We start from the raw sequence: 23524 nt of genomic DNA, 5'->3' as shown, positions 1-23524 counted from the left end.
ATTCAATTAATTCCACAGCGATGACTGAAGTTATTTGCTGAGTGACAGCAAAATACCAGAGTACACCAAATTTTACAATAATTATGTACCAGTTCTATTAGAAACAGTAGTCCATCATCTTGTATACCCAAATTCTGATTTTAAAGTCACACTATTTAGGTATTTTTAACCTGTTTCCCATTAGAAAATGAGGATGACTTCATTTGTTAAGTGTAGAGATCATAAGCTCTGCAACATTAAGAAGAAACTTTAAAAACTGACTACACAAAATATCTCAAATTTAAATTTTTCATCAGAGGCAGGTGGAGTCTTGGTTTATTGTTGTGTGCCCACTGTGTTTTGCCTCTCGTTATTGTAGAACACATAGATACAGCAAAAATCATCTAGAGATCACACTACTTATGGTCTTGTCTTTTAATTCTGGATTGAAAAATAAAATACAGACTACACTTCTGTATTTTCTAAACCAGAAAAGAACAGATTAGACTATGACCATTGTAGATGATGTTTGATCTGCATGGATTGTACATCTGTCTAGACTGTACACTAAAATCTTGTGTACTGATCGGTAAGAGTCTGCATTACCTATTCAAACAGGAAATGTTGCATGAAGGTAAAATTCACGCCAGCATATAACAGCAGAAAATGACTTACACTGTCTGACCTAATTCAGAATTGTCAACCTCAAACATTCAAAAATTCAATCATGACACCAATCATGGAACTAATGTAAAATCCTGATTTAAACGCACATTGATTTTTCTTTTATCTACAGGTTTCTAAGTTCACAGAGAGTAGGATCCCAGACTTTCCTGGCAGTCATGAAGGATGAAAACATTGTTCTGAAGGTTGCACTTCTTGCATAGTCTTATGCTTCTTGGTATCAGTGCTCTGAGACATACAATACATTTTGTATAACAATTAAAATAATTGGCAAAACAGTTTTCAAAGGCAGAGCCTATGATTAGTCACCAGTTATTAGAAAATAATTGGGAAGGCTAATGAGGAGCATTTTTTTCCTTCTCTGCAGTTAACTACAGCATTGTCAGTTTGTGAAACCGACACCAGTCAAACCTCTAAAGGGTAAAGTCAGGCCTTTGATATGAAGTTGATAATTAAAGCTGTAGACACATAGTGGAGAGCCAAGTAGAAAGTTAAACCCGAGTCAGCGTGATGTCACAGGATTGTTGTGTTGCCTTCAGTCACAACCTGAAGCTGCTTTTTCAACCTCTTGGCCCAACTCAGTCCCACTATCCCTCTGCTCCATTTGCCCAGGCTCTTGGGGTGACATGGTCAAGTAACGTGTCTGTGGATTTGCAGCACATCACTTTGCCACTTTTTCAGACCATGGTTGCTGTACCAAGCTGGGATGGGCAGAGAAGAAGTCCTGTCCACGCACACAAAAACTGCAAGGTTGTGGCTGTGGGTCCTCAAGGAAGCTGCCATGGAACTTGGCCCATGGAGTTTGAGGGCCCATGGGATGAGCTTTCCTGCATCAGTAAACAACTACATACACTTGGAAAATGTTCCTCCCAAGCAAAGAAAGCACTGGTCCCTGGCCTTATACAACTCATAAATTGATAATGCAGCCTACTGGATCTCCAGGTAAGATAACCTCCTCTGTTTCTTGTCTGTTGCCTCTCCCTACACATTTTTTACTCATGAGAGGGGAGTATCAGCTTGCAGTCCTGAGCAAAGTCCAATGTGGGCAATCCCATTTTGCTGACATAACCTACCACAGCTGTGGAATGCTATATCTGCACCACTGGCTCTGAACTGTTGCACAGCTGTAGCACATCAGGGGGTTGTGCTCCTCCCTTGAAATGGCTGCACTTCGTGGCTGGAAGATGCAATGCCTGTGTCTCTGCACTCTGCAGAACAGACAACTCTAGACAGAATTTGGTATTTAAGTGCAAAATGGAGATTACACAGCAGAGTCAAAACATTTAACAGCAGTATTTTGAATTTCAAAACTGTATGAAAGATCAGTTTTAACCTTTGAATAGAGTTCAAAAGATGTCCCTCAGCACACATCCACTTTTAAATAAACAGGAGAATCAAGGGCCCTGACATTTCCAAAGCCCAAAACACCCGTTTGTTTTCCTTACATAAATACTTTGAATCTCAGCAACTGTCTACAAAAGATAACAATAGAATTTGTCATAGTTAAATGTGATCTGCTGATAAATTTAGCTTGCAGTTTTACAGCACCTTTGGGGAGCTTTGGTCCATTGAATAGAAGAATTTGGATGTACTGTGAGCTCGAAGGACATGCTCTTCCCCTCAACGTTTTTCATAAATGTCATTGAAGATGCAGCAGCCATGCAGTAAGTGAGAAAAGCAGCTGCCTTACCGTCAGGTTTAATCAGAATCATAGTGCAAATATACTTAAGTGACTCAGCAGTAACTAAGTGAGTGTTTGGGATCTACTCTCCCCTGGTAGTGGTCATGTAATTCCCCTTCATCTACATGGGAACTAAACTATGTTTTAAGCAGAAACTAAATATGTAGCGATGTAAACCCTTCAAAAAAATTTTTTTGAGAGAAAATACATTGACAGAAGTTTTCTGTTATCTTCTGTTATTGTTGTTTGTGTTATTAAAATGAGCATTTTTTTCAGGTTAGGGAGAATTAAAAATCCCCTTTTTTCTTCCCCAGAGTGCCCAAAGTTTTTTTACCTTCCATTTGTTACTGATACAGTATTAACAACCCCACATGTATAAATGGAGTTTATCAAACTACTGATATATTTAAAAGGCAGTTTTGAAAATCAGGAGTAGGGGCTTTTGAAAGAGGTTAATCACAGAATCATAGAATAAATTATGTTTTGGAAAGACTTCTCAGATCATGAAGTCCAACCTATAAACTTAGATTAGGTATATTTGCACCCCAATGGACTAACACAGAGCGACCAAACGCCTTTGCTGTCCATCTCTGTACTGGACAATGTTGTTTTCCAGATTTTCAACTTACCAATCCCTCTGTCTCACATCCCTGCTAAAATGTCTCCCTATGGGAGTAGGTATTTGCTCATACTCTAGATAGACCAGCTGGTGAGAAAACCTGATGCATTTGGAGAAAAGATCAGGTATCTGTGCAGAAGGAGGCACATCTGGGAGGTGGTTGTTCTCTCCTGCCACAATGTGTGTAAACACATTAGTGTGGTTTGGATCTGCATGGCTGGGATCCATATGTTCACATGCCCATCCTGTGGAAGCCACTGCTCTGCCAGGCCAGGGGTAAAGCCCAAGCAGCAGCACATAGGGGACAGAAAATGGGTAGTCATGAAAAAAGAAAGGCAAAAAAAATAGTAAAGAACTACAAGCCAAAAGACACGCTATTGGTTTTTTTTAGCCTCTTGTGCAAAACATGAACATCAAAATGAATTGACTGCCATTATGTAATTGCAAAATGGGTCTATCACACAACCTTTGGGTCTGGGGTTTGCATGTAGCCCTGTTTGAAGCAGCAGTATGAGGCATGCTGTTTCTTTGCCAAACACATAGATACGTATTTCTATTATTCACCCATTTCTTTTTTTTCAGTAAATAGTTATGGCCTTAGGCTGGGAAAAATATTTATGTTCTTCTCTACGGTGTATATATTTTGTAAGGACAGCACCACTCTTATGCATATGCAAAAGTTCATGCTTTACATATTTACTTTCTTTATACAAAAGTGTGCCTGCCACATCATGTACTGCTTTCACTTCTGTGCATATTCCCCCCAATTTATCATCTTCTCATATTTAGAATGTAATTCTCACTCAAATCACAAGCAGCCAGCTCTTCTTAATAACAGTTATTTCAGAGATAACAGCTAATTATGACATTTAAAAAGGCATACATTAATATTTCAGTAGGCTCAATGTTTTGAAATACTACTCAGGGCAACATCTTGGTTGTTTTTGCAGGGAAACTTAAGGATTCATTCAGCAAATAGGCAGTTAAAACATCCTTCAACATGCAAACCCTTGCAAATACTGTCTACAGTGTCTTCTATTCATCATAAGCCACACTTTGGAAAAAAACCCAGCTTTAATGGATCGCTTCTTAATGTAATTAAGTATATTTAACAACAGTATGCTTCAGAGTCCTTAAATTAGTCCTTTGCCTCAAGACAATGTATTCATCCAAATCCCTCCCTAAAACATTCTTATTCTGTAAATCCTATTAGCATTAATCTGCTAAAGTTAGGTGTGTTTTATCATTTTTTTTCAGATACCTGGAAAGCTTTGAGAGCTACTGCTCCTTCAGCAGCTTATGGTTCCTTCTGGAGGTCTAACTTAGCCTGGAAACTTTAAAGGATTCATAGCACCTTGCCTTGGACATCCTCAACTCAACAGTGCTATACGGAAAAGAACAAAGTGGAGGATTTATTGTAGGATGGCATTAGCAAGGGTGTGGTAAGAGGGACAAAACCAAGACTGAAACCTAACTGTGTACTATAAATGCAAAGGAGAGAAGTGATAATTCACCTCTCTTTTATCACTCCCACAGTGCATTTTGTTCTAGAAACAACAGAGACCTTTATCTGAAAGTCCTTGGGTGACCGATCCCATTTAAATTCAGCCTAAGCCTGTGCAGGCTGGAGTGAGGCCTGACCATGCTGTGAGGCAGAGCTAGCAGGGACCCCAAATATTTTCTAGCTCTAAAAAAGCATGGTCAGATTATTGTTTCAAAAGTAAGATTAACACCTCTCTGAACTGAAATCAAATGCATGCACAAAAACCCAGGAAAGGGGATTTCTGTTCCTCCCTGAGGTGCATGCAAAGTCTTTCTTGGAAGAAAGATGTGGCCACATTTTCTTTCAGGTTTATTTCACAGGCACGTGAAAGGCACTTGGAACTTCCCAAACCATCAATTAAGTGCTGTAAGAATTTGTAAAAGTTAACAAGGGGGAGTTATTTGAGGATTTCTAAACCATGTTAAGCAGGAGTATGGAAAGATCCTGAACACACATTTTTAAATCATCGTATTTCAAGCTTCTAAAATCTTTGTCTCAAGATCTCACAACTATATTAAGCTTGGTCACAGAAAACAAGGCAGCAGGGCTGCTGACTTTAATGTGGATTCAGAGTGGTGTTGCATAGCCTTGCCTCCAAAGCCAGGAATGTCTCCTGAAGGGAACCGGTATGGCTAACACTCCAGCCTCGTCTCCCTCGAAGCTGCCATGTTGTAAAGGGTTTACAATAGTTTAGAGTGGCTTCCCCCTTCCTCCCTGCCCACCCCGAGGGATAATCTTTCCCATAGCCTAGGGACACTACTGGGGGGAGTGAGCCAAGGGGAAAGCACTGGGGCTGGCAGACCAGGGCCACCATGGGGTGCTTCCATCCGCTGCTTTTAATCACTCGTGGAGGTCTTTCCCGGGAGTGGAGGGGGACAGCAGCTGGCACAGGCTGGACATACACCCAGCCACGGGGCTCTATTTCAGAATTGGCTTACCCCAGGGACCGACCTGAAGCGTGTCAGGGGAGGTTTAGGCTGGATATTAGAAAAAGGTTCTTCACCCATAGGGTGGTTGGGCACTGGAAAAGGCGCCCCAGGGAAGTGGTCACAGCACCAAGCCTGACAGAGTTCAAGAAGCATTTGGACAGTGCTCTCAGCATATGGTGGAATTCTTGGAGTGTCTTGTGCTTGGCAAAGAGTTGGACACGATGAACCTCGTGGGTCTCTTCCAACACAGGAAATTCTCTGAATCTGTGGCTTGGGGTGGCTGCCGTGCCCAGACGCTCTGCCGAGGGCACACCACCTACCAATTACCGCCCGACCGCGCTGATACACGGGGCGCTGAGGCTGAAACTTCGCCCCGGGCCGGCAGGGAAAAGAAGGATCGGGGAGAGAAAAGCTACGGCTGCGGCCGCCCCGCGGCTAATGGGCGGCGACGGAAGCGCCCCGAAATCGCGGCTGGAAATTCCCCGGCGGCAGCAGCCCCGCGCTCCCGGCCCGTAGCAGCCCCGGGGCGAACCCCGGCGCGCCCCTCCCCGCTCCGGGGCGCTTCCCCCGGCCCAGCCCCGAAGCGTGCACGTCTCCCCCATCCCCGTGTCTTTCAGCGTTTGCCAGTACTTTTCCCGAGCGCTTCCGCTCGGAAGCTTCTCCGGGAGCACCGGGTCTCATGGGGATGGAAGGGGAAGGAGGTGCCAGGGCGCTCCTGCCGGGCAGGGCCCCCTTTGCCCCGCCCCGCGGTCCCGGAGAGGTCCTCCCGCAGAGGAGAGGGAGCCACCCAGGCTGTCCCTGCCCGTCCTTCCTGCGCTGGGGCGGGGGAGCAGCGGCCCTCCCGGCGGGCAAGGGGGAGCCCGGAGAGCTCCTCCCGCGCGATCCCGGCAGCGGCAGCGGCAGGAAGGGCAGGGCGGGGGCGGGGGCTGTGCCTGTGCCGGGGGGGGGCGGTTCGCGGAGGAGGGGCCGCCGCCGCCGCCGCCGGGCGCAGCAGGCTGAGGGAAGGCAGGGAGCGGAGCTGCCGCTGCCGTTGCCGCCGCCGAGGGCCGGGGCCTTGGACGCGTCCGGCGAAGAGCACGGGAGGAGAAGGAAGGGGAAGCGGGGGGAGCCAGCCGGCCCCTCTCGGAGGACGCGGCCCGTATCCGCCCGGGGAAGGGCAGAGGGAAGCGGAGGGGGAGCGAGCGGGCGCCGCCGCCGAGGAGACAAAGAAGCGGAGCCCGCCTGGGCTGGGAGCCTCCCCGCTGCTGCTGCCCGCCCCGCTCCGCTCTCCGCCGGCCGGCCGGAGGTGAGCGCGGCCGCGGGCGGGACGGGGATGTGGCCGGGGCGGGGGCTGGGGCCCGCCGCAAACTTGTGGCGGCCGCGGGGGACGACGCGGGGAAGGGGCGTCGGGAGCGGGGGAAAGACGGGTGTCACCTGTGCGGCCGAGGCTCCGCGGCCGCCCCGCGCAGGAGGGGCCGGTACCTGCCGGGGGCGGCACGGGGGGCCCGGAGCTGGAGGAGTGTTCGTTGTGCCACGTCCAGTTGCGGGGGGGGTCTCGGGGGCGGCTCCTCCTCATCCTCCCGAGTTGCTGCTCGTGTGTGTGCGTGCGTGTGACAGCCGCTGCTTTGTGCCGCCCGGCCGGGGGGCAGCGCCGGGCCGGGACGCCACCCCCCGCACCCCTCGCGGGGCTCCGGTGAATAGAGGCGGTGTATCCGGCGGCCGCGGGGCAGCGCCGGGGGAAGGCGGGCAGCGCCTCCCGGCCGGAGCGCGGCGCAACCCGAAAGTTTCCCGGGCGGGAGCGGGAGCGCCGCCGCCCCGCACGGGGACCGGCGGGAAAGCACGCCGGGCTGCGGCGGGGACATCGCCTTCGGTCCGCTCAGTTCGTTTTTCTTTCCGTCACCGACTTCAGTAGGGCTGAGGCCGGGGATTTTCTCAAGGAGTGCGGTGCGCTATGGCCTCGGTCGATGCCAGTATAGGTAAAGGACATAAAGGTAAAATTACATCTCACGTAATGAATGTTCAGTGAAGCGCATCCCTGCGTGTTTTGGGAGGAAAATTACTGAAGTTTATAAGTCTTCTCGCCCTGTTTTTAATTAAAAATCTGCCCAGCCTAGCAGCTACCCCTTGCTGGCAGGGTAAGCACTTTGGCCTATCTAAGATCAGGTTGCCAGATCGGGATTCAGGTTTGTAGTTCAGGTCTGACCTGCAGCTGGCTGATCATGAGAGCTCTCGGCTCTAGTTTCTATGTTAATATCTTGCACTGTTTTTTAACATTGAATGTGATTCTCTGTGTACATAAGGGTTATTCCGTGAATTCTATGTAGTCTTTCACTCTGAACTATCGTGTTTTTTAAAACAAAGAGAAACCTTTTGTTGTTTTAAAAGTTGTATGGTGACTGAAAGTCGGTAAGAATTTAAAGCATTCTTCAGCTTGAACAGTGTTTCTTCCCATGAAGCTTTTTTTTTTTTTTTCTGAGGAACATACTGCTGCTGTTCTAGCAGCTTAATGTGGGAGAATTAGACTTCTTTTTCATGAAATGTGGTAGTGGCCTTTGTAAAAACAAATTTTCATGGCTTAACCATGCGTGGTTTATATCATCAGGAGTTTGGACTGGTAACTTAATATGGAGGAATTTGAAAGGACTCACTGGGTAGGAGATTATGAAGAATTTCTGTTTGAAAGTACTTGTTTTGCCATTGCTTTTTAGGAATCTGAAGCAACACCACATAGATGATGTTAATGGTACTACTGTGTTTTCATTTTTAGGATTATAATTTCTGATGTAATGTTGTTGCTTCTCTGAAATATTGATTTCACAACTCTGGAAATCGAAAGCCTCTGTCTCACCCAAGTGTGTTTAAGAAGTTAAGCAGATCGCTTTGTCTTTGTAACTGACTTTCTTCTTGTGACTTTGACAGAAGATGTCACTTTTGGGAACAGTGAATAAATGTAGCAATAGAAGGCACCTGTACCATGAAGATCAAGGCTGTAATTAGCAAATATTTTTATATAGGCCATGAAACAGATACAGATTCATTATAATGTTAGCTCTTATTGCTGTTGTTCTGTCATTGCAACATTAGCTGTTGCATTTTTCTCCTACTTATACCAGATTACATTTTGATTGCTTTTGTGAAAACAAAACAAAAAAAAAAAGATACACAAAATCTCTTTTGCATTATTTTCCCAAAACTAATAGCAGAGTTAGCCCTTGATAGTGTGGGTGATTCTTTTTACTACATCCAGACTGCTGAACATATGATAAATTCAGAAGGTCAGCCTTTACCTTGTTGCCTTACAGAAAGGGAGCTTACCTTCCCTTCCCTTCCTCTCTTTTCTTTATTTTCTTGGCTAGCTGTCTGAAAGCTTAAGGAAAGGTGTTTGCTCTCTTCCATGTCACCTCACATCTTCTGCTAGCTAAAGAAGAGGGACAAGGTCAGCAGTGTCTGCTGCTTTTCCAGCTTTTGTTTTTTTTGTGCCTTGTGTTGCTGTTGGTATGTTAATCCTTTGCAGTGCTCATGGCTTTCCTCAGTAGAAACTATAACAGTAGCAACTCGAAAAGTGATACCCAGATGGCTCTGTTTGCTGGTCGTGGTCTTGAGAGCAGCAAAACTACCCAGAGTATCTGCATTTTTCATTCTCCTTGAGCATTAAAGCTGTTTCCAGAGTCATGGAGACAGGTGCTGTATCAATTTACTTGCAGCAGGTTTGAAATCAAAACCAAGGCATCTTTGAATGTCAAGCATAGGTTCTAGAAAAATATTTTCTCTTTGTATTGAGGGACTGATGGTTTCTAAGCCGGGGGTATTCCCAAACCCCACTCCTGCTGTGTGTTGAGGAAGGGGGATTGCTGATGTGGATTCATTAGAGGTATTTGAGGGAGTTTGAAAACTGAAACCAGGCGCTGCTGTGTTTTGGTTAGTTCAGTCAGCCTAGGGTGAGGTGCTGGGTGCTCGTCGCTGGACGCCCTGCTCCCCCAAAGTAGGTCATCTGGTGTGTCGAAGAGGCGGAGAGTTGAGGCACTCTGCAGTAGAGCTGCTTTCTCCTTCTCATCAAATAATAAACCTAAAGGTAGTACGCTTTGTCCTTGTATTTACTAGGTATACAGAAATGTTGTAGAACAGTAGTTTTCAGGGAGTGAAAGTCAGGAATTCTTACTAGTTCCTGAAGTGAACAATGTTTAGAGAGCTGGGATGGTGTTTGCAATGTGGGAAATAGTATTGTTTTGTCATCCTGAGGTGAAGAAGTGAGGCCTGCTCTAATAATTTCACCTGTACACCATTGTCAAGTCTTTACTACATGAGATCCTGGTGCACCTTTTGAGAAATGACTTTTCTGTTTGTTTTGCTTTGCAGACATCTGCATGTTGGTCCAGGAATCCAAAAGTTATTTCTGTTTTAGGTAGTTCCAATTTAAATTTTTCCTACAAATTAATTAGGCCCATTAGTTTTCTCATAATAATGTAGTCAACAGTGTTCTGCCCAATTAAACTGTTGCTCTGTTCAGTAATGTGTAAAGTAATTCTTCAAAATGGTAAGTTTTTGTTGTTTTGCTTTATTTTCCTTAAAATAATCTTCTTTTCCCCACCATAAGAATTCTTAATTTTCATAAATGCTAATGACATGAGTAAGTTGAAAGTGCATTGCAATATGAAATGTATATTTTTATATTCAGTTAAGTATATGTGACACAACAAATGAATTTGTTGCTTGCTATTAATGAAGAGAGTTTATATTTTAAATCCAGCATAAATAATAAATTTGTGTGCCTGACAGTGTACATTTTTAAGCTTTCATATAGTACTGAGAATTTTAAGAATTCAGGTGCAGAGGAATAAATCTTGATTAGAGAATAGCAACCCAGTGCATTTTAAATTACTGCAGCTATACACAAAACCCTGGTGTCAAGTAAAGTTTTAGAAATACTCATACTATGAAAAACATTTGTTAGAGTGGAAGCTCTGGCATGCTGGTATAGTCTGTATTTGTTCACAGTTGTAGAAACAAACATTGTGGCTTAGAGGCTTTTTTGCACTGTGGGTTTGCTATGCTGGTTTTGGTCCTGATCTCCTTAGCCAGTATTAATATGGTGACATGTAACTGCTGTTGATTATTTGGTGGAGCAGACAATGTGGCAAACATGGGACACTTGGTAGATTCTGAATTCTCAAAAGTGTTGCTTCTCTCTTAAAATCGTGACAAAATACAGGTGCAAAATAAAATGCTATATGGGTGTGTTTTTACCTTACCCAGTTTTCCTCAACTCATATCAGTTACTGCATGCAGAGTACACACAGCCATAGAAACAGACATGAAAACAGGTAGTGAGATAAACCACAGATAAAATATAGCAGAAATTTTATTAGACAAAAAAAGGTAGTATTTTACAGAATCAGGTAGCAACTGTCTTAGGCAACCTCCTTTTAAAAATATTTTTTAAAATTAATTAAATTAAATACAAACTTTGTTTCAAGTAAGATGTTTAATCAGAAAAAGAAATATAGTTAGGGAGCCTGTTGTGTTTCAGCAGTTGTGCTGTTTGGATAGGTGGGGCATTAATAATCAAAAATAAATGAGCAGGCCTTCATTTTATTACTTATTTGATAGAAAGGCAGATTATAGCCTTCTGAAGTGTTTGAAGTTTTTACATTCCAGAGATGATCAGACTATTTATGAGGGCTTTAATAAAGAGAAGTGACATGAGTGTAAAAGCAGGTACTGAAGTATGGAGAAGCTGGAGACTCTGAATACTCTTCCTCCGAGTCCTCCGAGTCCGGGTCACGTCCTCTTACAGTGTCAGAAGCTGCTTTTAGCTGTGTGCCATCTCTTGCCTGTCTTTCCCTATGGGTTACACTGGGTCAGCTCTGTGTAAATACAGAGGAGCCATCAGATGCTGCTGCAGAACAGGAAGAGGGTTAACAAAGGCAGGTGCTTTTTGCTCATGCTGGAGTGAGAATATTGGTTCTGCTAGCAGTGCATGATTTAAAAAGTATGTGTTCTGTTTTTAAGAAAATAGAAGCAAGCTCTTGGAAAAAAATTGTCAGTTTCACTTTGGATTTAACAATATTGTTCTTATCTATATTATTTTCAAAAAGTCCTTAAACCTTTCCTTCACAATAAGATTAGATCCTTGCAAGGGTGGGAAAGTTTAGAAAGGAATCATGGTATTCATTAAGCATATAAGCTATAAATGAAACATAGTAGGATTTTCTAACTCATCCTTGTCAAATTTAAGTTGGCTGAAATAATGCTTTTTTTGTATACCAATTAAGTATTAGTTAACTATATATATAAGTATTAGTTAACTATATATATTAAAATAAAACACTAAATTCCTTCAGTCTTTTCATAGGTTTGGGAGAGAAGAGGAATACTATGTCCTGTTAAAACCTAATCTGTATATGGAGACTTAAACTGCTCTAAATTTTCTAGAGCATTCTGGACTAATAAACGTTTCAAGGAACATCAATAAATGAAGCCTCCTGTTTAGCAAAACCTGGCACTGATACCAAAGCAGAGTCCCAAGCATTGATCATACTGACCTCTTGGTTTTAATGCAGTAAGAACACCCTCAGCGTACCACGGCTGCAAGGTTTTTCCTTCCTGGTATTACAATAGCAGTGTATCCATCACGCTTGTTTTCTCCCACATCCGTTGTGTGCCGGACTTGGCTCCCAGTGCCATCTTGGGCCACTGCTGTTTCAGGGGAGCTGACTTCTTAGTTGACATCCTAATGATGTTTAGGATAACGACAAGGAAAGTATTTTTCAACCTTTTAGTGCAGAAGGAGAGATACGTGGCTCTATGATATGCTCTCGGGCTGAATTTTGATAGCTGTCCTGACAACAAATGACACGTTCATTTCCCTGAATGGATGGTGTCCTTCCAGACACACACTGAGTGTTATCAAATTTGACAGGTCTTGAATGATGGCATGTCAAGGATTCTGGATTCCACCACAGGAGACTTGGGCTGCTGCAAATGCACACTGCCACCTGGCTTAGCAAAACTTAACTTTAGGCTTTTTATTGCTTTGAGTTCAGGGTTTTTTTAGTTTGTTTTTACAAGTATCCTTTGAGTTTTCGTTTTAAATAGATTTCATGTTGGTTGAAAATTTAGTTGGTAATTCTAGATTGAAAATTTGTTTGCTAAATAGTAGAAGAGAAAAAAAGGTAGTTGGACTTCATCCAGTCACTTCCAAGATGCATGTGTTTTAAATGCCTTTAGTATTTTTAGTAAAAATTTCAGCAAAACCAGAATGATAGGTTTTGAGTATTTGTTAGGTTGGAAACAAGCACTCTGTTCACTGATTTTTTTTTTTCATTTTCTGTTAGTGCTGTCAGTCAGTGATGGTACAAACACTCCATGGTAGTTCAGTTGTAGAGTGCAGGGCCAGGAGCTGACACCTGTGTAGATGGGCTACAAACAGGGCCAGTCAGTAGCACAGATGGCTTATTTGGTTTATTTATAGGTTTGGCTGTTGCTTATTTGTAAGGTTGCAGTCTCAGTTGGCCAGGTGTTTCTGGTTTAACTGGACTGAAGTCCTGAAAGTTTGGTAAAACCATATAAATGCTGTTTTTTGTGTGTTTTGTATTGGAATGTTAAGCTGGGTTACAGTCTGTCAGTATCTAGTGCTCTGGAAACTGACTCAAATCACCTGCAAACAGCAGTTTTTTCATGTGTGGTAGTGTATTTATTTATTTATAGTTATAAATTACTTTTGTTAACAATACTGTCTGGCTATACCTGTAATCTAAGTGAAATGATAACTGGTACCATTTAGGTGCTGGGAAGAAGGTACCATGTTTGCATCTTTAATTAGTCCTTTCTACCAGAGCTTGGAATTCTGTGTATGTAGCAACTTTGGAAATGTAAGTGAAGACATAGCATTTTTCCCAGTGAGTATTGAAATTTTGTAAAACTCCCTGCTATTTTTTCAGCTTTGTGGTTTTAATTAAGAATGTTTTTGTTCCAGTCATAAAAGAAATTGGTTATGGTATATCTTGTTTAACTGTGCTTTCCTTTAATCATTGCATGTTGAATGCAAAAAATGTAGGTGGCATTTATAGGTATAAAGACAGGTATTTTTACATCAAAAAAAGAGTGAAGCCATTTAGAGTATAAACATCCTGAGCTTTACCTTTCCTGTCTTTCAGAAAAAAGATGAAAAGAAAAATTGATGATCAGTCTCCTTCCTTTACATTTTCAGGTCTGTTGGCAGTCTTTCTGCTAGTGCTGCAGGGATAATATAGAAGTAATTATATTGTGGACTATTCATAAATTCACACTGTTTTGAATTCCATTTAATTCAAATAGAGAAAGAAATTAATGCTAATATCCCAAATAATTAATGCCATAATAAAGGATCTGCCTTCCACTTGACACTAAAGGACTTATGTTCCGTTACATCAAAAGACCTAAATCATTTTGAGCATTTAATATTAAAATTCTAGTTCATGAATATTAGAAATATAATCAGGTATTTCAGTAAGGACTGTGTGGATTGTGTTGAGTTTAAACACTGATAATCACAAAGCTTGTGTTTAGCACAAGTATCAAAATATGACACATCATTTTTATGAGCTTTGAGGCTCTTCAGGGATGCATGGGGAATCATAATGAACTGAAATATTATGGACTTCCTATGGCAGAAAACTGTTAAAGTCTCGATAATGTCATTACTGTGACAATGTTTGTCTTCCTCTGTTATTCTTGTCTTATAATACTCTTGGTTGTATTCCTTTAGGATCTTTTCTGATTTTGCTGACAGGAGATTCTGGACGTTTATTTTATTCGATTCAGGTATTTCTTTCACCTCTCTGGAAGACACAGTGTCAAAACTTTGCAAAGTTTCATTCCTTGTTTTGTATCCCAACTTCTCCCTCCACTTCTGTGGCCCTGTGGAAATGCAAGCATGTGGTCCTGTTGGAGTGAATGTCTCTTATTTACAAAACACGAAGCTGAGCCATATACACATCTTTTTCAAGACAAGAACCACTGTTACGTTGCAGGTCAATTCTTTCTTAGTTACACATTCTTTACTTGTCACAACGTGTATACTGAATTATGAAACTTCTCCTGTTGTGTCACACAGCCAGCTTATTTTTAGAGACAGAGTTTACACCTATACATTTCCAGCAATCCCATAAAGTCAGTGTGGCTCCCAGTATTTTAGGATTGTTTAATGAACAGTAATACTGAGCTGTTACAGAACAGGTGTGGATCAGGCAGTGCTTGATAAAATGCCTGCTTAAGTTGATGGAAAAGGAAACTCCTTCAGGGGGGAAACAAGGAATTAGTTATTTTGGTGTTTTATTTAAAAATGTGGAAACCTAGAATTTAAAACAGAAAACAAAAATGAAGGAAAACAGGAAAAAAATGGGAAAACTAAAATGTGATGCAAGAAAGGCTCTTGAATGCATTGAGGATTGTAATTCCTGTTCTGGAGGAACCCAGGTTTGAAAATAAATATATTAATGCAGATCATGGAAATTCATAACTTTTAAAATGCTTTGCCACCCCCCACCTCAATGTTTTACCTGTATTAGATTGTTTAATGGTGCAGCTAGACCTGGTTTCAATGTTCTGTTATAAAAGTCTTTTCAGCTTGCCCTTGTGATTTGTCTGGTCTGTTCTTTGATATTTTTTTTCCTTCGTTCCAGATAGATAATTTTAGTGGTTAAGTAGATGGTCATTTGGATTCCTTTGAGTTAATATAAGTGATATACTTGTGGTTAAAAGAAGATACCATACATAACTGCAATCTGAATTAATGGCCATTACTCTTCTGCAGCAATGGCATACATACCATTACTGAGTGTACATAGCATTTGAAGCAGCTTGGTATTTAGTAGATTATACTGTGCTTGCTAAGCAGGTAGTAAAATTTTAAATGCTTTATTCTTCAAAAGTAGCAAGAATCTGATGCCTGAATCTGATGTCAGTGAGTCATGAATGCAGGTGAGTCAAGGTGGAGTTGTGCTAGAGAGGAGGTCATTTTTCCAATGCTGCTCCCTAGTCAGTTCTGCCTGCCTGTTGCCCACCTGACTGGTAGCAGCCCTTGGCTCTTGTTCCTGTGCCATTTTCCTGCCTCAGGCTTTTTTTGAATGTGAGGGATGTGCCTAGCTTGCAGGATATCATGCCTGATGTTAAGCAGCTGGATTTCAGTGGATTTTTAAATTGTCGATACTATTGTTCTAAAATTGTGGCACCTACTAGATATTAAGAAGACCCCCACAAAACCCAACAGCAATCAAAACTCCAAATCTCAATATTAGTACTTGCACCTGGTATCAATATAACTCATAGTTTTGGCAGTTGTGTACATGCACCTTTAGATTTTCTTAGGGAAGTGCCATTTTATTTTATCAATCTGTAAATACTTAATTCAAGAAAATCTTTGATTTAATTGGTGCACATCTTGATTATTGTGCTGTCTAAACTGATGGTAATCATCTGTGTCTTTGCTTTGTTAATCTTTTCCCTCCACCTTTTCCATTGCACAGTATTTTGTAGATAATTAGGATTGGGAATAGCCTTGATTGTGAGTGGACGTGCTTTTGGGTTGTCTGTAATCTGTTCATACAGCAGAAATATTTAAGCAAAGAAAATAAAATATTAGATAAAGCTAGAAAAAATGTAATCTGTCTAGCATGATTACACACATTTGGGAATGAGTAAGGTTTGACTGTAACATTGCAGGTACATGATGTGCAGAAGTAGAGTTGATGAACTTTCTGAAACGAGGATATGCTTGAACCCTTGCTTACAGTATTCCTGTATAATTGTTTCTAACTTCCTTCTTCTGTGAATATGTTCTGGAATTGTGTTAGGGTATTGGGGTGGACTCCCACATGGGTCAGTCAATACGCATCTTTCCTTAAATAAGAAGAAACATTTTTACGTTGGGAAATGTAATAAATAAGTGTTCTGCATTGTTTTTCTAGAATTTTCAGTGGCATTGATTTGAAGTACTGTGAATTTATGGAAGGCTAAAATGATGGTGTGTAACTGTTTTGTGGAGAAATCTGTTCTCCTGCAGCTGCTGCGTACGATATGTTGTCTTGCATCACGCAGCCCTTTGCTCTAATACCTCTTTCAAAGCATCCAAATCTGCCTCCTTACCCCATCTCCCTTCTTCTCCCTTTGCAGTACCGGGCAGCACCAGTCGCTGCCTCAGAAAGCCACATCCTGTGGTTAATGCACTCTTTGCAAGCAGCACAGGGGCTGTCAGGTAGCTGAATGGCGTCCAGCTGCTGTGCTGTGAAGCCCTTTGTCTAACGATCTGCTGTTAAAGTTCCCGTGGAGGCTATTACTCATGTATTCTTCATGCCGGAAGAGTCTTTCCATTAAATTAACAGCTGTGAATAGGATTTGGATGAAGACATTTTTGTCAGTGTTTTGTTGGGTCTCTATTCTAACTAAATATGTAGTTGCACACAGTCACAGAAATGAGGTTGTCGGATTGCTTATATCTGTTTAGGGTAGGAGAAAGTGTAGGGTGCTTTACAGGTTATTCCACAGAATATCATATTCTCATTTTCTACCTTCATATGTATATACTTGCAACTTGGTGTTTGGGAATGATTAATTAAATCTGAACTTAATGTGGTCCAAATTGGGTAGGATTTACCAGTATGAACTGTCTTTGGGCTAAGATGAATTGTATAAAAATGACACTGGACTTTCCTTCACTATACATCCTCCACCTTCTGCTTGTCCACTCTTTGTAGTGTGGGAGAGCTGCTATAAAGGGAATTGTGTGATGAGGTTCAGCACTGGATCCCAGTGTCATAGGGTTTTGGGGGAATGATGGAAGCAATATTATTTCAGTTTTTTCTGTTTTCCAGTAGCTGGAAATATGATAATATTTTTTGTAATATTTCTTCAGGACATTGCTGTTCTAAAAAGTCTATGTTGTTCTGTACTGACATTAAATGTAGCCTGGGGTTTTCAGCTTGTAGATATGCTGTAATATACTTACTGACAGTTGCTGATTCTGAGGACTTTATATTCAACTATGATCTGAAATTCATAAATTTTAAGGGCAGGTAAAGGAAAGAGAGTTGGATAATAGAAATCTTGAGTTCAGGAAGGGTTAGACAAATGATATATGATTCACAGTTAGTAGCCTAAAATGTATATGTACATTTAAAAAAGTTTCATGTGGGCATACTTCCAAGATTGTTTTTTGAAGTAATTGTTTTGTGCTTATCAGCTTTTGCTGCAAAGTGGACATAATACAGATTGCTGAGTCATTGACCCTTTTAAACCAATAATTTGTATATCTTCACCTTGTTTAGCTTCATACCAAGAAGCAGTAGAAATGTGATTTTTATATGAAATCACTAGGTGAATATACTTGTTCACAAAGGAAAGACTTAAATTTTTCTCCAGTATGTCTAATTTTTTATCATTATGTATGGACTTACAGAATGTGCTCAGCTGAGATTGATCACTCGTGTGTGAAATGACCAAATTATAACAATGGAGGGTTTTCTGAGGTGGGTAATATATTTTCATATGTAGCTTCCAGCAATGACTTTAATACATTGAAGGCCACACTTTCAATGCTTCTGTTATTGAAATGTAGTGCTCTGATCGTTTTTCTGCTGAACTTCAATTTAGAACTTCATCTGGAAAACATCCAAGGAAAAAAGCATCAAAGCAAAATAATAATTGTCTTGGAATGGAGGAAGATCTTTAAGTATAGAATTACAATAGGTAGCAAGAGCTTGAAAAAGTGCACTGGATGCCTTGAAGGCTAAATCTGTAAGTAAGAAAGGAAAAGACTGGCATGTACCTTGATGTTGTAATAGTTTGCTAACTTTGCATACAGGAAGTAAACTTCTGCATTCTTACTGTTTATAGCTTCATTTCCCATCTTGATTCTTTTGGCTTTGCTTTACCTAAAGGATTGTTACCACTTTACTGGTGGATCCTCAAGAAGTATATTGTCACTTGCAGAGCCCTGAATTGGTCCTCTGCTGCACTTCAAAGCCACCAGGTGAACTCTTCCAAATATTTAATCAACTGAGTTATGATACTCAAGCCACTTACGAATGTGTTTAGTTAACTTTTCTGAGGTTTGGATTTGGAACTTTGTAAAGAAAAGCACATACAGGAAGAAGAAAATGATGATTAAAAGAAGTGTATGCGCAGTTGAGAATTGGTTCTGGCTCTTCGGCATTTTTTATATGTGCCAGTGTGAGAATGGTTTCTCTAGTTCTTCTGTCAGTGTAGTAATAGCTGTGGGAGGATGGTGGTGTGTGTGAGGCTTCAGTAGCTGACAGCTTTTTTTGTTTCCTACAACTACAATTAAAAGTACCATAGAAGTTGAATTTCACACCACTTTTATTGGAAGAATGATTAAACAAGAAATGTAATTTGTATTATCGAGGAGCACCTCTCTCTATGTATCGTGCTGACGTCATTAGGATTTTCCTTTCTTTACAGTAGGTCTGGACCTGTCAAACACAGATTTTGGTGGCTCTTGAATTGTTCTGGCAGCATCAGCAGATGGTTTCAATGCCATCTGCAAAATATATGTAAAGTTCTGTAAAGTGCAGATTTTCTAGGGTTTTGTTTGGTTTTACTATGCTTGGCAGTAAATATTAAAATGTTCAGGAAATTTAGCATACCTTATTTGTCTGCTGGGCACAGTAAAATTTTGCTGTAGCATGTGAAAACCACTTTTCATCCCACCCACAAGCTCAGTGTACCTGAAAAACCCAATTATTGGCTGTGGAATGTGTTGGGGAGAGATCTGCTCTTCAGCCTAAATCTTAGTAGACATGGGGATTTTCTTCACCTCTTGTATTACAGAGGACTCTTCTGCTTGCTTTAGTTTCTACATTGTCTTTTCAGCTCAGCCCATGCATTTTTCTTGCTTTTCTAGGAATAGTTTCCCTAGATGGCAACACCAGTGACTGGCAGCTCTGTGCTTGTTATGCCTGGGAAAAAAGCCCTGGCTTTCTCAAAGCACACTGCCTCTAGTAGCAATGAGCAGATACACTCATCATTAGGAGATGTGAGTGGCAGGTATGTGGTAGTCTTGTCTCTGCACGGCTGAAAGCCTCCTCAGCTGCAGCAGCTGAATGGATCCTGGTCTGAGATGAACTTGATGGATGAGCGTAGTGGAAGAGTGTCTGTGCTATGTTACATATCCCAGTCGATGCTGCCATGAATTGTTTTAGGCGCTTGCAAATATACTCTTCCCAGCTATGGTTCAAATGCTCCTGATTTTCTTCTTTATTCATAGAAATGTTGTGGTAGGTCTGGATTGGACTCTGATAATAGAATCACCTGTATTTCCTTGCTATTTTTTTCCAAGTCACCTCTGCATACTTGGAAAAATAGCGCACATACGCTGTCTCCGAAACAGGTATTTCTGTGGAATATGTACATGGCAAGTTTGTTACAGATTATAGGATCCACCCCTCTGGAGTTAGATTATTTTCTTGATTTCTGTGTGTGTTTGAAAACTTAGTATCACCCCTAAAGCGCATCTTGTCAACAGTTACTACTCGCTGCTAATTTTCATCTTAGGGGTAAAAAGATGTGTGTTGGGATAACTTAGTTTCAAGATGCAATATGAGGCTTAAAGAGAGGAACTGTGTGTGCCTGCAAAAAGGGGAATGATTCTCTGTTTCTCAGTATCTGTGATTACATCCTTGGAAGAAAAAAGCGAGGAGGAAAGTTGTTGTGGTCATGTAGTGTTACTTGCTTTCGGCTTGCTAGTCTGAATTTTCTTTCTCAGAAGAGAAAGATAATTTAATCAGAAATTGCAAATAGTGGAAATTAGACACCCCTGGAAAGTAGAAATTATAGTAGAAGGATGAATTAGTTGATTTCTACCTACAGCACAGGATTCGCTCATTTTGGCAACAGCAAGTTGTTTAGTTCAGCTCTGCCAATTTTTTTGGAAACCTTAGTCTAATTTGCTGAGCTTGGAGACCGTGTGATTATTTCAGCCAGCAGGAGAGCCTTCTTTCTTTTGTCAGGTTTTTTTTAAAATCTGTTTCCTAATTCTTTGGGATTTTGTTTGGGAGGTTTTTGTGTTTTTTTTGAATGTTACTTCATCATGTGCACCATTAAACATTTTATGTAGGAATGAGAAGCAATTATTTCTTCTTCAGTTGGTTCACACTGGAATAGCCATAAAACCCTTGATCCTGCTTCTCTACTGTTCTGCAGCTTGTAAATCATTTACTATGTGCTCCAAGTGCAATGTATTTGTATAAATTTACTACTGATGTTGATGTATCATTTCTACTTCAGTCTCACTTAAGGCAAGTGTAAATAACTTTACAGAGTTGCAAAACAGTAGGGAAATAAGCCTCCATAAGCTAAGGCATCAGATTTATTTTCTGGGGCAAATGAAGAGATTCTTAGAAGCCTGATCAAAGCCCAGGCTCTCCAGTTATGCATAGTATAAAGCTGATGGTGTTTGAGCAGAATTTGTTGGCTTCAGGAGTTTTGGTTTTGTTTAATTTTTTTTTTTTTAATTGTGGCTTTATATCTCTGGAACCCATATTCAACATATTTCTGGAAATGACAAGTGTACTGCCATATGGCATACCAGATTTCAAGCCACTCTGAGGTGCATGTGTGAATTTCAGAGTGCCTGGAAGAAATGAATGAAAACCACATTCTCAATTTTATCTATTGCTGAGCTCTGTAGGCAGAGGAATGGGAAGGCTTTGAAGTAAATTCTGCTGGAGGGATTGTGTACTTATTTCTGAGCCACCGTCCTAATGCAGCAAGGTGTAATGTAATTTATGTTTCAAAATATGCACTAATTTCAGCAGGGCTGTCAGTTTATGTACTGCTGTGCTATTCTGGGAGATGGTAAGGAATACTGAGCATTTCTTTGCTACTGGCAGCTGTTACCATTTTCAATTCTTCGTTTCCAACCCTTTTTTGTGCCTAAACCTCTTTTTCAGGCTTTAATGCCTGAACTTAATTCTTAAGTATTGTTGAACTGTTATTTCTGCATATGGTCTGCTTCCTTAAAAGGTTTTTTTAATATTGATTATACTTTGAGTAGATGTCTTAAGATTTTGTTGGTTAGTAAAAGCTGAGGAAGCATTACTAAAGGTATTTGTACCAGGGTTACTTTTCATTCTGGAGACTGCGTAAACTTTTTAAAATGCAGAAAAGATGTTTGGGGAAGTTGTGTCAAGTTTTGGTTATAAAAAGCATCCCTTCTTTGCAGAGGGCAAGCTATTATGGTAGTTCCTTATGATCAGTTGTGTGATCAGCTTACACAGTTCTGTGAATTTTCTTCAGAATCAAAGATAATTAATTTTGAAGTTTTTTTAATATAGAAAGGGGGAAGAAATGTACTTGTGAGATAGCTAATTTGAGTGATTAATATTTTGCCACCATAGTTGCTTAGCTGGTAGAATTTGGTAAAATTAATTCTTTCTTGCTCTAACAATCAGCGGATGTTCACAGGGGAAATAATATCATATGCTACTAAATCCTTTCCTCCAAATTTTTCTTTTAAAAAATGTACCTTGATACAGTAATTGTTCATGACCACATCCAACACACAGCCTTATGCTCTTTGATTTGTGTGAAACTCTAAGCCTTTTCATAAAATTCTGTGTTTCCTCCATGTTAGGTCATCTCCATGATTCAATTTAACTTGCTGTGTGCCAGTTAATTGCTGTTTCTGACATTGAATGGAAGAGTATGTTGTGTGTTCCAGTTGTTTCAAAAAGGTGATGGCAGAGGAATGATCTTGCAGGGGTGTAAAGCAGCAGTTTTACAGGTGTTTATAATTACCAACGTTTCTGATGTTCTCACACATGGTGGAAAAATGTTTTCCTTCTTCCTAAAAATACTGATTGTTAGGTCTGTGTTATTTAATGAATCAGTTTGCTGAGGTTGGCTGTTCTGATGAGTTGAGAAGCAGGAAGCAGTGGCTCTTGCCAGTGGCAGCAGGAGGGCCAGGAGCTGCCCTTGGGATCTGTGTGTGTGCAGTCCTCCTCCAGCCCTTGGGACAGCCCTCCCTGGTAGGAGGTCACAGTCAGAAGCCTGAACAGACACAGAGTAGGGGGTTCCTAATGCTGGGAGCATGTCCTCTTGGTGATGTCCTCTAATGTCCTCTTGGGTGACAGTGGGCAACTATTCGAAAATTCATGGAGTTTTCAAGGAGGAGAAAACTATATACCTTCTTTCTTTCTGAATGTTTTTTTTGTTTTGTTTTTTCTTTTTTTTTTCCCTGGTGTGTGATATGTTTTCAAATTATCTTCCCCTTTCTGACATGATGGATTGTTTTTTAATAATTTAAGCAAACTTTTTTTTAAATACAAAATCTTAATTCATATCTGTATTGCACTTAAAGACTTCTGGAGTACAGAGATCCCCACAATAGTAATAAATCATTGTTTTTGCTTTTGAAATTTTGTGAAAGCATATGTAGCACCAAGTATATAATCAGTGAAAATTTTTTATTTAAAACCAAGAATTTGGAATTTTTGAAATGCAATTTCTGTGTGTTTTGGTAGGAATAAAATAAAGCACGTTTTAGAGTTTTTAACTTTACCTGCTTTATGCACAAACAATTTTGAAACATAAAGTTTTGTATCAGAATGACAATACACTTCTCAAGTTACCATCCATATAGAAACTGGTTTTGGAATAGTTTAACATGCGTATTAGTACACTGTGTATTTGTTAGGTAGTCTTCTTTCTTCATACATTTGTTTCAAAACTCTTCTTCCAACTTTTCTAGAAATTCTGTGTATATTCGTATCTTTAAAAAAGATTATATTAATATCTTCGGAAAAAAATCACCAAATGTAGTCAGCCATTTGAAGAATCCCTGTATGCTGAACTTTTCATCATGTGTCTCTGACTTGGATCAGAGTTAGCAACAAACATCTCCTCAGTTCTTCCCTTTCTGAAAGACTGACTTGAATTTGATAGCATTTTGTTTTATCTTTCAGGATTAGAGTTTAAGCTGTCAAATACAAAACCCTAGCTAAAACCCGAGATCTTCTGGTGTAATGGTCATTGCAGGTGACATGTGTTTCCTTTTTTTGTGTATAAATGTTCTTGAATGGATTGTCTCTGAAATTTCAGTGTATCAAAACTAGTGT

General features: G+C 40.7%; 2 protein-coding genes across 8 annotated transcripts in view; one reads left to right on the top strand and one right to left on the bottom strand.

Moving 5' to 3' along the window:
- Window positions 1–7384, bottom strand: part of FHL2 (four and a half LIM domains 2) — a 141177-nt gene extending 133793 nt beyond the window's left edge. The window contains exon 1 of one of the 2 annotated variants that reach the window (XM_053934256.1): window positions 6849–7384. In XM_053934256.1, the coding sequence (XP_053790231.1) occupies window positions 6849–7276 (428 nt within the window). In that variant the 5' untranslated portion in view covers window positions 7277–7384. The remainder of the gene's footprint in view (window positions 1–6848) is intronic. The other variant, XM_053934260.1, reaches the window with a different exon arrangement.
- The window catches only part of NCK2 (NCK adaptor protein 2), an 84258-nt gene continuing 66733 nt past the window's right edge, over window positions 6000–23524 (top strand). For 3 of the 6 annotated variants that reach the window (XM_053934265.1, XM_053934261.1, XM_053934264.1), the window contains exon 1: window positions 6000–6720. The gene's annotated coding sequence lies outside the window, so the exon portion shown is untranslated. Of the gene's footprint in view, window positions 6721–7303; window positions 7406–23524 lie in introns of those variants that run through there. The other 3 variants (XM_053934263.1, XM_053934266.1, XM_053934262.1) reach the window with 3 other exon arrangements.

The sequence above is a fragment of the Vidua chalybeata genome, chromosome 2 (assembly GCF_026979565.1).
Source record: "Vidua chalybeata isolate OUT-0048 chromosome 2, bVidCha1 merged haplotype, whole genome shotgun sequence".
In the NCBI taxonomy this organism is placed as follows: Eukaryota; Metazoa; Chordata; class Aves; order Passeriformes; family Viduidae; genus Vidua; species Vidua chalybeata.
The sequence above is the reverse complement of the archived record's forward strand: the minus strand, read 5'-3'. Positions and strand labels throughout refer to the sequence as shown.